We start from the raw sequence: 14,711 nt of genomic DNA on the forward strand, positions 1-14,711 counted from the left end.
CAAGTATAGAGGTGCTTGGGCAATGGGGAGTAGACTAGAACATGGAGGGAGGAGATACTTAGAAATGAAGCCAGACAGAGAAAGTTATGAACAGAGTTGAATGTTAGCCCAAAGAGTTTGGACCTTACTCCAATAACAACTGGGGCCCAAGGAAGTCCTTTTGACTAACAGTGCTATATGGTTTAATCATTTTAACTATATAAGTAATCTGAAGACTGAATTGGAAAGCAGAAAGACTAAAGACGGATACTAAGTATAGGTACTGCTATAATCTAAGCAAGTAGCAGCAAGGAGCTTAAATGGGACCATGTACATGAAAGATGGGGTAAACAACATTTCCAAGGTGAAATTAACTAGCCTCAATGACTGTTCTGATATAAAGATGGAGGATATGACTCAGAGGTTTCTTGCCTGCACAAATGGAAAATAATACTATTAATGAAGATAAGGAATACAGAGGGAGGAGCATGGCAATGAGTCCAGGAGAAGGAGCAGTTATTCCACCTAAAGTAATTCTTGAAAACAATAAACATACTATCTAGGATTGAAATCAAATGCAAAGAGAATCATGCCATCACTCTGGCATGCACTGTTCTTATTTAACAAGCACATCAGAAAAAAAATGTGTCTAGTTCAAAGGGCTCATTTGTTTACTAAATAGTATGTTACTGTCCTTCATCTGGGGGAGAAAAACCTATTATACAGAGGTACGGTTGAAGAGATCAAAATGTGGCCAATATTTTTCAACACTATGTATTCTTAAAGCCTGCTGTTAAAATTTCTCACAGAACAATGTTTTCCTTTCTTTTCTTTTCTTTTTTTGAGATAGAGTTTCGTTTGTCGCCCAGGCTGGAGTGCAACAGCACGGTCTCACCTCACTACAACCTCTGCCTCCCAGGTTCAAGCAATTCTCCTGCCTCTGCCTCCCAAGTAGCTGGGATTACAGGTGCCGGCCACCATGCCAGGCTAATTTTGGTATTTTTAGTAGAGATGGGGTTTCACCATATTGGCCATACTGGTCCTGAACTCCTGACCTCAGGTGATCTGCCTGTAAGGCTGGTTGCATCGCGGGGAGCTCAGACACATCCCCCTCCCTCTCGGGGACCTCGGACACACCCCCCCCACCCCCGCGCCGGGAACCCGGGGAAAAAAAGCCCCGTCAGGACCTACCTGAAAGCATTTTGTCCCATCCAGGCCCCACTCTCTACCTACCATTTTGTCCTATCCAGGCCCCACTCTGTGCCTGCCATTTTGTCTTCCTGCTTACCATTTTGTCCTATCCAGGCCCCACTCCGTGCATGCCATTTTGTCTTCCTGCTTACCATTTTGTCCTATCTGGGCCCCACTCCCTGCCTACCATTTTGTCCTATCTGGGCCCCACTCCCTGCCATTTTGTTCTATCCGGGCCCCACTCCCCACCATTTTGTCTCACTCACCTTGGGCACAGCCAATCAAACGCCTCCACTCCCTATAAAACCCCGTGCCTGAGGGGAGTCCGCGCGACTTCTCCGGCCCTTCCTGTGAGACCACAGAACCTCACCCGGGAGCCTGAATAAATTCCCTTGCATTGGATTATTTTCGTGCTGGCCTCAGTTTCTTCGTTTTATCCTCGGCGAGAACAGACCTTACACTGCCCACCTCGGCCTCCCAAAGTGCTGGGATTACATGCATAAGCCACCGTGCCCGGCCAAAACAATATTTTCTTAAGGCAGTAAGATTCTGTTCTAATCTAAATATCATGATGAAAATGTACAGCTGCTTAAAGATTTATTTAAAAACACTGACATTAATTTTGCTTGCTTGCTGCTTTATATGAAATGCTAGTTATTATTTTTGAATGTGCTGTCCCCTTTGTAAATCATATCAATATGTACTTCATGCTTTTTCTCTATCAACACTTTTTTTTTTTTTTTGAGATAGAGTCTCACACTGTCACCCAGGCTGGAGTGCAATGGTGTGATCCTGGCTCACTGCAACCTCTGCCTCCTGGATTCAAGCGATTCTCCTGCCTCAGCCTCCCGGGTAGCTGGGATTATAGACACCTGCCACCACACTCAGCTAATTTTTTGTATTTTTAGTAGAGATGGGTTTTACTAGTTGGCCAGGCTGGCCTCGAACTCCTGATCTCATGATCTGCCCGCCTCAGCCTCCCAAAGTGCTGGAATTATAGGCATGAGCCACTGCATCCAACCAAGACTCCCCTCCCCCATTTTTTTTTTGAGACGGAGTTTCGCTCTTGTTGCCCAGGCTGGAGTGCAATGGTGCGGTCTCAGCTCACTACAACCTCCGCTTCCCGGATTCAAGCAATTCTCCTGCCTTAGCCTCCCAAGTAGCTGGGATTACAGGCATGCACCACCACACCTGGCTAATTTTGTATTTTTAGCAGAGATGGGGTTTCTCCATGCTGGTTAGGCTGATCTAGAACTCCTGACCTCAGGTGATCCACCCGCCTCGGCCTCCCACAGTGCTGGGATTACAGGTGTGAGCCACCAAGCCTGGCCTAAGACTCCCTTTCTTAAAGGTTCAACAAGATGATCTAAACTAAAAATGCAATGCCTAAAAGTTCTAATTATGGCAATCTATTTCTATCAGGACAAACACAACGTAAGGAAATTTAAACAGGCCAAATATTTCTGTTCCTGAAATGAGGAAACAGCAGGATAACTTTGTGCAGCAGTAATCAAATTTCAGCGCACAAACTCACTCGTTGGGCACTTGTTAAAAAAGTAGCTATCAGCTGGGCATGGTGGTGCTCGCCTGTAATCCCAGCACTTTGGGAGGCGAGGCAGGTGGATCACAAGATCAAGAGATCAAGACCATCCTCATCAACATGGTGAAACCCTGTCTCTACTAAAAATACAAAAATTAGCTAGGTGTGGTAGCATGCACCTGTAGTCTCAGCTACTCAGGAGGCTGAGGCAGGAGAATCACTTGAACCTGGGAGGGGGAGGCTGCAGTGAGCCGAGATTGTGCCTGTGCACTCTAGCCTGCTGACAGAGACTCCTTCTCAAAAAAAAAAAAAAAAAAAACAGAGAGAGAGAGAGAGGGAAAAATAAAGCAGTTATCGGCTGGGTGTGGTGGCTCATGCCTGTACTCCCAGAACTTTGGGAGGCTGAGGCGGGCAGACCACTTGAGGTCAAGAGTTTGAGACCAGCCTGACCAATACGGTGAAACCCTGTCTCTACTAAATACAAAAATTAGCTGGGTGTGGTGGCATGCGCCTGTAGTCCCAGCTACCCCAGAGCCTGAGACAGGAGAAATGCTTGTACCCAGGAGGCAGAGGTTTCAGTGAGCCAAGACTGCACCATTGCACTCCAGCCTGGAAGACAGAGTGAGACTCCGTCTTGAAAAAATAAAAAAGCAGTTTTCTGCCCTTATATAGAGGTGGAGCTGAAGAGATCTACCCTACCCTAAGAAGATTCTACCCTACCCTAAGAGATTCTGATTTAGTGAGGAGGTAAAACCCAGAGACTTTCATTTTGATTTTCAAACGCCCCAGGTAATTCCAATGCAATTTATTTCAAGGCCACTTTGAGAAACAATGTGCAGTGACTCTGATGTCAGAAATGTGGTTTAAAGTCCAGCTCTTCCACTTACTGCTGTGTGACCTTAGACTACTAACTTAGTTTCTCTGCAGTTCGAATTTCTCATCAGAAAAAGGGGGATACTAAAGGCTTTAGGGGAGTGATGACAGAGAATATAATGAACCATTGATTATGCAGTGCCCACCTGGAATTACATATTACGATTCACCCAGTTCCACCAGACAAAAATAAGGAAGAACTTTACAAGCGTACATATCCATAGTGATGTTCTAAAAGCATTCTAATTCATAACTTTTTTCCACGATCATATTAATATTTTCATCTACATATTTCTATAAGAACATCTCAATCAGGCATGTTCTTTTATATTCCAACTCCTTTAATTTGTAATACATGAAAAAGTTTCTGGACAAATTACTTAAGTGCTTCCAGTTCCATGATCAAATCTTCCTAATGGCATAAAGCCATGAATATAAATATTCACCAAAAAATACTATTCACATCATCAACATACTCAAATATTAATATTTTTACTGAACATTATTAGTAAGATCCTACAAGAAAGCAAATCCTGTTTGTGCTGGCAGATCACAAAAATAGGACACAAAGTTATCTAAATAAAAAGGTCATATGCTTTATATTTAGAAAAATCAGTTTAATTGTGCTATAATCATTCCTCTCACTTCACTAAGTAACTCTGCTAGTTTCCCCTATTTTAAAACCCAAAATATAAGTTTTTTTTGTTTTAGAGACAGGGTCTCACTCTGTCACCCAGGCTCTCTCAAGCCGTAGTTCACTGCTCTCAAGCTCTCAGCCATTCAAGTAGCTAGGACTACAGGCATATACCACCAAGCTTGCCTAAGTTTCAAAAACAAAAATTTGTTGTTTCTTTTTTTGAAACAGAGTTTTGCTCTTGTTGCCCAGGCTGGAGCGCAACAGCACTATCTTGGCTCACTGAAACCGCCACCTCCCAGGTTCAAGCAATTCTCTGGGCCTCAGCCTCCAGAGTAACTGGAATTACAGGCATGCGCCACCACACCCAGCTAATTTTTGTATTTTTAATAGAGATAGGGGTGTCACCATGTTGGTCAGGCTGGTCTCAAACACAGGTGATCCACTTGCCTCAGACTCCCTAAGTGTTGGGATTACAGGCGTGAGCCACTGCGCTCGGCCTTAAAACTTTTTAGTAGAGATGGAGTGTTGCTATGTTGCCCAGGCTGATCTTGAATTCCTGCCTCAAACAATCCTCTTGCCTCAGCCTCCCAAAATGCTGGGATTACTGGTGTGAGCCACTGTGCCCGGCTGAAACTAATAATCTTAGAAAACAGCTAGTAATTCCATACGATGCTTTTGCTCTAACCTGAAATTCTAAATAATGCTTTTGTTTACACTGAGAAATTAATTTATAAAAGTATGAAGCACCTTTTGCATCTTTTTTACTATTTAAAAGCTCAGCCAGGCACAGTGGCTCATGCCTATAATCCCAGTACTTCGAAAGGCAGAGACAGGAGGATCGCTTAAGCCCAGGACTTTGACACTGGCCTGGGCAACGTGGTGAGACCCTGTCTCTATAAAAACAAACAAACAAACAAAAAACCGAGCTAGGCATGGTGGCCTGTGCCAGTAGTCCCAGCTACTTGGGAGGCTGAGGTGGGAGGATCACTTAAGCCCAGAAGGTCAAGGCTGCAGTGAGCTATATAATTATGCCACTGCACTCCAGCCTGGGCCACAGAAGGAGATGCTGTCTCATAAAACCAAATAAATAAATACAAGCTTTATAGAAGTCATCAGTTCATACTAACTACCTCATCTGTTATTACAAACAACAACATCCCACAACATTTTATCACCTACCAAATATGCACTCTCAAATGCCTCTGTCACATTAAGACCGATAAGAAAAAGCAAAAGGAAAAACTGAAGTGCAGGCTGTTAAATGTGAAGGAACCATGGAACCTTGCTGAATGGCAATTATCACATATCAATATTTTCCAAGTGCTCACTTGTACAAGGTACTACAAAGATTACCACCCTTCAGCCAAAGAAAAAGCGGTTGGGGAGTGGGGTGGGAGGGAGGAATCAGAGCCCGGAAGGCTCTTTCTGAAGTAGAATGCAACTAACCTCAGGAGGACACCAAGGGTAGAACGGAGGTTACCAAGGGTTTGGCGGGGTGTGGGGGTGGGGGGGAGGCGTAGATGTCGGTCAAATGGTACATATTTGAAATCTGCTTAGATCTCAAATATTCTCACAAAAAAAATGGTAACCAGGTGAAGTGATGGACATGTTAGATTGTGGTACTCGTTTCACAATGTACTCGTGTATTAAAATATGATGTATGCTTTAAATAATATTTACTAATATACCTCAAAGAAGCTAAGGGGGAATAAAACATCAAGGGAATCCTGCAAAAATAGGATTTCTTGGATATTAGAAAAAGTAAAGATACAGTGGCCCACACTTTGCATCATCTAGTAGGGCACTGGACAGGAGTTGATTCGGCTACTGTAAAAATCATTGCAAAATGGTAATGTAGACTAAACCTGTACTATATTTGAGAGAGAGAGAAGGGTGGGCAGGAGCAAGTTCGAGATGTCCACACTGGGAGAAAATTGAGGGCGCCGCCGGGAAGGTCCGAGAACGGGCTTTCACGGCCCCAAAGTGGGGAGGGAGGAAGGGGGCGTTCTAGCTCCCGCCTCCACTTCCACTTCGCCACCCGCACCCCGCCCCGGGTGGGGGTTGAGGTCCACTGGAGGGCCCGAGTCGCGGCGGAGAACAAGAAAGCGGCCGCGGGTCCCCGGGAATCCGAACAAGCGGCCCTCAGGGAGGACGGGCTGCAGGAGGGTGGGGCGCGGTGCAGCCAGGAAATCGAAAGGACTACCGGGAGGGAGCGACGCGCGGCTGGGGACCCCTCCCCGTACCACACCCGGAGACCCAGGCTGGGGAGGGAGGATCCCGGGAGCGAAAGGAAGGCAGAACTTACTCCGCGGTCCTCTTCCGAGAGGAAGTCGGGGCCGTCGTCCAGGCCTTCCTGCGGGGTCGGCGGGCCCGGCGCGCCGGGGAAAAGGATGAGATGGGGGAGACACAAAGGGAGACATTAGTGCCAGGCTGGCGCGGTCCCCGCGCCTGCCCCGCGCCCGCCGCCCCCACCGCGCGCCCGGGGCTCGGCGCCGCGGAGAACACCCACCATCATGGCTGCTCCGAGGCGAGGGCCAGCGCAGGCGCGCGTCCCCCAGCTGCCGGAGGGCGCTGGCGACCGCGAGCGGGGCGGGGCGAGCGGAGGCGAAGGGGCGGGGCCTAGGGCGGTCCCGCCCCTCTCCCCGGAGCAGAAGGCTGGAGTCTGTAAGCGAGGAAGGATAACAGGGCCGTCCGCCCAAGGTCGAAGCACTGAAGTCAGGAAGAGCCTGAAGACCCAGACCTCAAGGCATGGGGCACGTCGTAGCTGGCGTGCTCTGACCTGGGAAGGGCTGAAAGACACCTAGGGAGCTCTCCAGTTCCCTTGCCCCGAGGGCTCCAGAGAAAAAATGATGCAGGCGCCCTCCGGAAGCCACAATACATCATCTAGTCTTTGTATTATGCCACAAGATAATTAATCACAATTAATATCATTTTGCCTATGGAAGTTGCTGGAAACAGGACCTTCCACGCAGTCAATAATCAGGAACGATAATCAAAGCTTTTACTGCTGGCGAGATAATAACTACCTCAGAGTTTGGGGCACTAATGGTTGCGAACTATAAAAATGAGCTGTTCTCATTACAAGAATATTCCTTTCCTTTGTTCGAAGACATTTCCCCACACCTACTCTAATTGTCCAGCTGGTTAGCGTCACACGGGATCCACAGGCATTTCAACTAACAGGAAAAATCATTCTTAATCCTAGAATCCAGGTTTGGGGGTTGTTAAAAAAAAAAAACATTCCTCACACACACACACCCCCACGTTCCTGAGCTTGCATTCAGTTAAGGCATCTTCAGATGTTCAGACCAGAAGCCCTTAACCCATTCCTTAACCTATTGAAATCTGTACTGTATCTCCTTAACCTATTGAAATCTGTACAGGGGCCGGTCGCTGTGGCTCACGCCTGTAATCCCAACACTTTGGGAGGCCAAGTGGTCGGGAGTTCAAGACCAGTCTGGCCAATATGGGGAAACCCTGTCTCTACTAAAAATACAAAAATTAGCTAGGCATGGTGGCGTGTGCCTGTAATCACAGCTACTCGGGAGGCTGAGGCACGAGAATCGCTTCAACCCGAGAAGCGAAGGTTGCAGTGAGCCGAGATTGCACCACTGCCCTCCAGAGCAAGACTCTGTCTCAAAAAAAAAAAAAAAAAAAAGGAAGAAGAAGAAAGAAAAAAATCCTTCCTCTCCCTTACTCCTCATATCCAACCAAATCCTATTGGTTCTATAATTCTCTTCCTTACCTCTTGAATTAGTCCAATTTTTCCAATTCTCAGAGCAATTACCATCAACACCTCTTGTCTAGACCTTTGCAATACTCTCCTGACTCTGCTAGTTTTCATCACTCTCTCCTATTTTACACACTGCTGCCAGTTTTCCTCCTAAAACACAGATATTGATGATTGTGCTATTACCCTGCTCAGTAATTTTTACAAGCCTTCATTACATAGCCATTCAATTCCTCAGCCTACCATTCCAAGCCTTCTACATTTGAATCCCTCCCTCTTAGGGAGGAGCTGTTCTGTCTCAGAAAACCCCCTCCACGCAGGCTGACCCCATCCCCCTCTGATTGCTCTGCAGCTGCACTCCTAAACCTCTACCTAGGGGCCACACTAAGGCTGCCAGATATGCAGCAATTAAGTAAAGCCTGATTACAGCCATCCAGGCAGCTCAAGGGAGGACAGGGAAAACATATGTTGGTTATCCATACTTGTAAATTCCTGTTTGACACATACCTGTAAAAAATCCTGGTTTCGGTCTTAAAGACTGCCACCACAAAAGTCACAGGATGATGTATCGTAGGTCTGTTGCAAGTTAACGAACTATCTCTGTGCCTGTCACTTGAAACCCCCTTATGTCCCCCTCACCCCATATAAACCTCTCGTTTTGTAAGCTCAGAGCTGCTGCCTCCTCTGAGCAGCCCGACGGGTTAATAAACTTTCTTGCCTGACTTTGGGTCTATTCTCCTTTCTCTCGGCTACCCTTACACTCTCTACTCTGCCAGGACCTCCATCCTATTTTACTGAAGTGAAGCTCTCAAAACAATATTAAACTTAACTGATAATTTGGCCGGGCACGGTAGCTCACACCTGTAATCCCAGCACTTTAGGAGGCCAAGGTGGGTAGATCACCTGAGGTCGGGAGTTCAAGACCAGCCTAGCCAACATGGTGAAACCCCATCTCTACTAAAAATACAAAAATTAGCTGGGTGAGGTGGTGCGCGCCTGTAAACCCAGCTACTCGGGAAGCCAAGGCTGGAGAATTACTTGAACCCGGAGACAAAGGTAGCAGTGAGCCAAGATCATGCCACCGCACTTTAGCCTGGATGACAGAGTGAGACTCTGTCTCAAAAAGAAAATAATAATAAATAAAAATTTTAAAAACCACTTAATTGATATTTTCAGAAGACCTCCTTGTGGCTTTCATTTTCTATATAAGGAGAACTGAGGTATAGAGAGGCTAAGTTATTGCTCCAACAAAGGTTACTCTCCAAAATGCGGGGGAGAAGGACTTTATTTTTGTCTTTTGTTTCTTGTTTCCCAGTGCACTGCGATGACTACTAAAGTAGTCTTTTTCACTGTGAGTCATGAGGCATCATGTGGTGTCATTGTAGTGCGATGAAGTGTCAGGAGGAATGTTCCAGGAATTTATTACTGATTAAAAGTGCAACTATTTCCTATTGGTTTGTTTTTGGATTAAAGGTAATGTCTGTAAAGCTCTTCTGAGGTGGAGAGAAAGGAGTGGAGCTACAACAAATGAGAGGGATTTGCATACAACTGATAGGAAGGTCAAGTGCATCCTTGTGAACGAAGGTTGAGAAGTGCCACAGAGAACCACCTCAAATGCTTCCATCATTAACCAAAAGTTTTAAATTTCAACATTTAAATAAAGTCCAGCTCAGGCGTGGTGGCTCACACCTGTAATCCCAGCACTTTAGGAGGCTGAGGTGGGAGGATTGCTTGAGCCTAGGTTTTGAAGACCAGCCTGGGCAACATGGCAAAACCCCATCTCTACAAAAAATACAAAAACTAGCCAGGCATGGTAGCACACACCTCTGGTCCCTGCTACTTGAGAGGCTGAGGTGAGAGGATCACTTGAGCCCAGGGAGGTTGAGGCTGCAGTGAGCCACAATGGAACCACTGTACTCCAGCCTGGGCAACAGAGTGAGACTCTGTCTCAAAAAAAAAAAAAAAAAAAACTTAAACAGTCTGGGTGTGGGGGCTCATGCCTAGCCCAGCACTTTGAGAGGCCGAGGCAGGTGAATCACAAGGTCAGGAGTTTGAAACCAGCCTGGTCGACACAGTGAAACCCCATCTCTACTAAAAATTCAAAAAATTAGCCGGGTGTGCTGGTGGGCACCTATAATTCCAGCTACTCAGGAGGCTGAGGCAGGAGAATCACTTGAACCCAGGAGGCAAAGGTTGCAGTGAGACAAGATCATACCATTGCACTGCAGCCCAGGTGACAGTGTGAGACTCCATCTCCAAAAAAAAAAAAAAAATTAAACAAAGTCCAGAAACACTGTAATTCCCAAATGTCAAAACTTTAAAATCATTAGTTATGAAAAAAAGAGGTAGGGTCTAAAATACGAGAAACACAACTAAAATTACCAACAAAGACATGATAATTACTGCAGCTATAATTCATATGCAGCTAAAACCTCACATGAGTAGAGAAACTACCTTGAAATAATGAAGCTGTTAATTAATACCACAGCTTTCCTTTCTGAGCAAAGGTCTCCAGCTATATTTTGTGAATGATAAAAAGGAATTATCAGTAACTGTATCTAACAACTGTCAAAAGGCCAAGTAATAGAAATCAAGGAATTTCAGAAGAAAAGAAATTAAGACAGGTTTACATGACAGATGTTTCTACTACTGATAAAATAAGGAAGATATTAAGGCGGAATCACTCTTCTAATATTTGTAACCAAATAATCAAATTTTTACTTTGTTTTGATAGATTTCTATGAAATTATCTACCTCTATTCAAACATCCTGAACAAATTATGTTGAATTACTGTCTAATTACTTAATAGATTTAGCTACCTTAAAGTAAAATGCTATAATTGTGAATAGTTAATATTGTGCTTCAAAAATAAATGTATTGGGAGATTTTAGAGAAGAGTAAAATTTTAGAGAATAATGAATATTATTTTTAAATTTTAAAAATAAAAAATAGTATTTGCTTTGAACATTTTTGTTGAACAAAAATCAAATTTTTTTCTCAAAAAAATTTTAATATAAAATAACAATTATTTAATGAGTTGTAGAAGAAAAATGTTTAATTCTTTCCTTTTATCATGTTCTGATCAAAGAAGGTTTCACCAAAACATATTTTTACCAATTTCTCATTTCCTCAAATTCTAGAAGATCCCTTTTTTGGGGGACAACCTGTGGATCCTAATTTTTTCCTCCTTCTCCACAGGAGTTATGCTACAACAAAATTCTCTCTAGGAAGATTGCTGAACTCTGTTATTTCCAAGATGTACTGTATCAATCAGGATGCCTTTAGCTGCAAGTAACAGATAACACTAATTCAAATAAACTTGAGCAGTAAGGAAATTTATTATTTCACCACTACCACAACAACAAAAAAATCAAGAGAAGGTGTTTCTGGGCATAGTACAACCAGTGGGTAATGATGTCATCAAGAACCCAGATTCCTTCCAACTCTCCACTCTGCCACCTTCAGTAACAACCTCATTCTAAAGCTGCTTCCCTTCATGATCCAAGATGACTGGGTACCTCTAGGTTTTACATCTCGACATAACAACATCTACAAGCCGAAAAAAAACCCTGCCCAGGCCGGGCATGGTAGTTCATGCCTGTAATCCCAGTACTTTGAGAGGCTGAGGTAGGTGGATCACAAGGTCAGGAGTTCAACATCAGCCTAGCCAACATGGTGAAACCCTGTCTGTACTGAAAATACAAAAATTAGCCAGGCGTGGTGGCATGCATCTGCATTCCCAGCTACTCAGGAGGCTGAAGGAGGAGAATCACTTGAACGCGGGAGGTGGAGGTTGCAGTGAGCTGAGATTGCACCACTGCGCTCTGGCCTGGGTGATAGAGAAAGACTCCGTCTAAAAAACCAAAACAAAACAAAACAAAAAAACTTGCCCAGAAGCCACCCCTCCCTCTCACATACTTCTCATATTTCACGGACTAGAAACCGGTCACATCCTTACTCTTAAGCAATCCCAGGCAAGGGGACTGATATAACCGTGATTGGCTTAGAGTCTAAGCCTTAGCCCAATCGAGATTGTTGGAAATAGATGCTCCGTGCCACAAAGAAAAATTAGCACTGAGACAAAGGATCTTTCAGCAACACAGTTTTTACTTCCTGGACTGCAGGAAGGGTACCCTCGATAGCCATCGTGCCACGAGAGTACAATGAACAAAGGAAAACAGACATATTTATTTCTTATGCATTTGGTGTTGTCCTTACAGCTGTGTCTGATCTCCGTTTGCTGGAGCCAGACCTTACAATCTAAACTAAAACCCGATTGGCTAACAACTTAAAACTTTTCTAAACAGGTAAAAGCAATGGAAAGCTGGGACATGCATGTGAGCACGTCCAGCATAGATAGCTTGGTTAAAGTACAAGGACATAGAATGTACTGCGTGCCTGTAAATGTGACATGTCTAACAGCTACATAGGACAGGGCTTAAAAAAGTTATTAGCTCTAATAGCATGAGAGGCAAGAAAAATAAAGTTATTAGCACTCTTATTCTTTAACAAGAAAGAAAAGCTTAAAAAGGAACTTTTCTACTTCCCACAAAGATTTACCCCTATGGCTGGACGCTGTGACCCATGCCTGTAATCCTAGCTCTTTGGGAGGCTAAGGCAGGAGGATCATTTGAGTCCAGGAGTTCAAGATCAGTCTGTGCAACAAAGCGAAACCCTTTCTCTACAAAAAATTAGCTGAGCATAATGGTGTGCGCCTGTAGTCCCAGCTACTCAGGAGCCTGAGGTGAGAGGATCACCTGAGCCCAGGAGGTTGAGGACGCAGTGAGCCTTGATGGCACCACTGCACTCCAGCCTGGGTGACAGAGTGAGACCTTGTAATGGATTTAGCTATATGAAAATAATTGATTTGGCTACATGAAAGTAAAATGTTATGATTGCGAATAGTTAAGTGTGTTTTACTAGTGTTTTGTGTTTTACTTAATAGTGTGTGGGGATCGCTCCAGCGTTGAGACCACTCGGTGTCCCCGCCATAATGGAGCTTGAGCCCGGACATGTTTCTCACCCCCTGGAAGCAGTCGAGACCAGTGAAAGAGAGACTTAATAGAAGTTTGAGTTTGCAGAAGCCTATTTCTGGTCCACTGACCTAAAAGGCTGGGTGAAGGCTGTGTGGTTTTACTAGGCATTGTTTCTTGAAGTTCCTGCTCTGGGCTAGTTTTATGACTTTGTTTACCCTCTATTGATGGGTCCCATGCTTGTTCCTGTGACTGCTATTTGCAAAGTTAATGGGTCTATCGCCTCTCTGATGACTTGCATAGATCATTAACATTTTAACTATAGGTTTCCTCACCCTGATAATGAGACCCACCTCCATGACTTGATTGTACCCATTGTGTGACTTGATTGTACCCATTGTGTGTTTTCCGCTGCCTAAGCTTGTAGCCGGATGGCTCTCTCTTCCCTTTATTAAGATAATGGCATCTGTTCTGATAATTGAGATGGGACTAAGAATGCTTATGTAAATGAAGTGGGGCAAAGAATGTTCCTGTAAAATGAGGTAGAAAAAGATATATATACTAATTCTGTGTACAATAAAGTTGCTGGTTTTAGGGCCAGCCCTCCAGACTCCAGCTGTCCTGTCTTTTCTTTTCTTCTGCGCACTCTCTCTTCCAGGTATTGGGACCCTCTTGCAGGCCAAGAGACCCCGGCAGACGTGCCGCTCTCACCGGCCCCCGACAATAGTGTTTTAAATTTTTATTATTATTTATTTCAAAATAAATACATAAGTAATAATTTTTTTTAATTTTTTTATTTTTTGGTTTTTTTATAATTTTTTTTTTTTTTGAGACAGAGTCTTGTTCTGTCGCCAGGCTGGAGTGCAGTGGCACCACCTCGGCTTACTGCAACCTCCACCTCCCAGGTTCAAGCAATTCTCCTGCCTCAGCCTCCCGAGTAGCTGGGACTACAGCTAATTTTTCATATTTTAGTAGAGACGGGGTTTCACCATGTTGGCCAGGATGGTCTCAATCTCCTGACTTTGTGATCCGCCCGCCTTGGCCTCCCAAAATGCTGGGAGTACAGGCGTGTGCCACCTCGCCTGACCATAATAAAAATTTTTAAATAAAAATATTAACCAGGAGCAGTGGTGTGTGCCTGTAGTCCCAGCTATGTAAGAGGATGAGCAAGGAGGATCTCTTAAACTCAGGAGTTTGAGATTATAGTGAGCTACGATTCTGCCACTGCACTCCAGCCGGGTGACAGAGTGAGATCCTGTTGCTTAAAAAAAAAAAAAATTTACTTCTGGGCCTGCAACTGAGGTTAGCCTCCCCAAACCAAAAGAAGAATGTGAGCACCTGGATAAAACTGGAGTTGTGAGAAGGGAAAGGAAGGTGGGGCAGAAAGCCAACAATGTCTCTTATAAATACCAAAGAAACATTTTTAAGGCCAGAGGTCATGGTACAATAGCAATCAAAAAAGACATATTATCTGACACTGTCCAAGTTTCTTAGATGCAATAGATCTGATAAAATGAATACTTCATAATCCATTAGTTGGAGACAATCACTTTTCATATTTTGGCAAATGACCTCTTAAATGTTTCCCATGTCTATGCCTCAGTATTTTTCTGGCATAATCAAGATCATATTTTATAACACATATATTATTAAGTATATTTCTATTATTCAGCTTTTTTTTTTTTTTTTTTTTTTGCTTTGTTGTTTTTTTGATTTTGAGATGGAGTCTTGCTCTGTCACCCAGGCCATAGTGCAATGGCACAATCTTGGCTTATTTCAACCTCTGC

At 44.2% G+C, this 14,711-nt stretch overlaps 1 protein-coding gene across 1 annotated transcript in view; it reads right to left on the reverse strand.

Moving 5' to 3' along the window:
- The window catches only part of SNX6 (sorting nexin 6), a 63,846-nt gene extending 57,078 nt beyond the window's left edge, over positions 1 to 6,768 (reverse strand). Inside the window, exons 1-2 of the mRNA XM_012468801.2 lie at positions 6,730 to 6,768; positions 6,526 to 6,573 (exon numbers count right to left, since the gene is read on the reverse strand). Of these exons, the coding sequence (XP_012324224.1) occupies positions 6,526 to 6,573; positions 6,730 to 6,735 (54 nt within the window). The 5' untranslated portion in view covers positions 6,736 to 6,768. The remainder of the gene's footprint in view (positions 1 to 6,525; positions 6,574 to 6,729) is intronic.
- Positions 6,769 to 14,711: the final 7,943 nt, after the last annotated feature.

This window comes from Aotus nancymaae, unplaced genomic scaffold (assembly GCF_030222135.1).
Source record: "Aotus nancymaae isolate 86718 unplaced genomic scaffold, 86718_ANA_hifiasm-v0.15.2.pri h1tg000062l, whole genome shotgun sequence".
Taxonomy (NCBI): Eukaryota; Metazoa; Chordata; class Mammalia; order Primates; family Aotidae; genus Aotus; species Aotus nancymaae.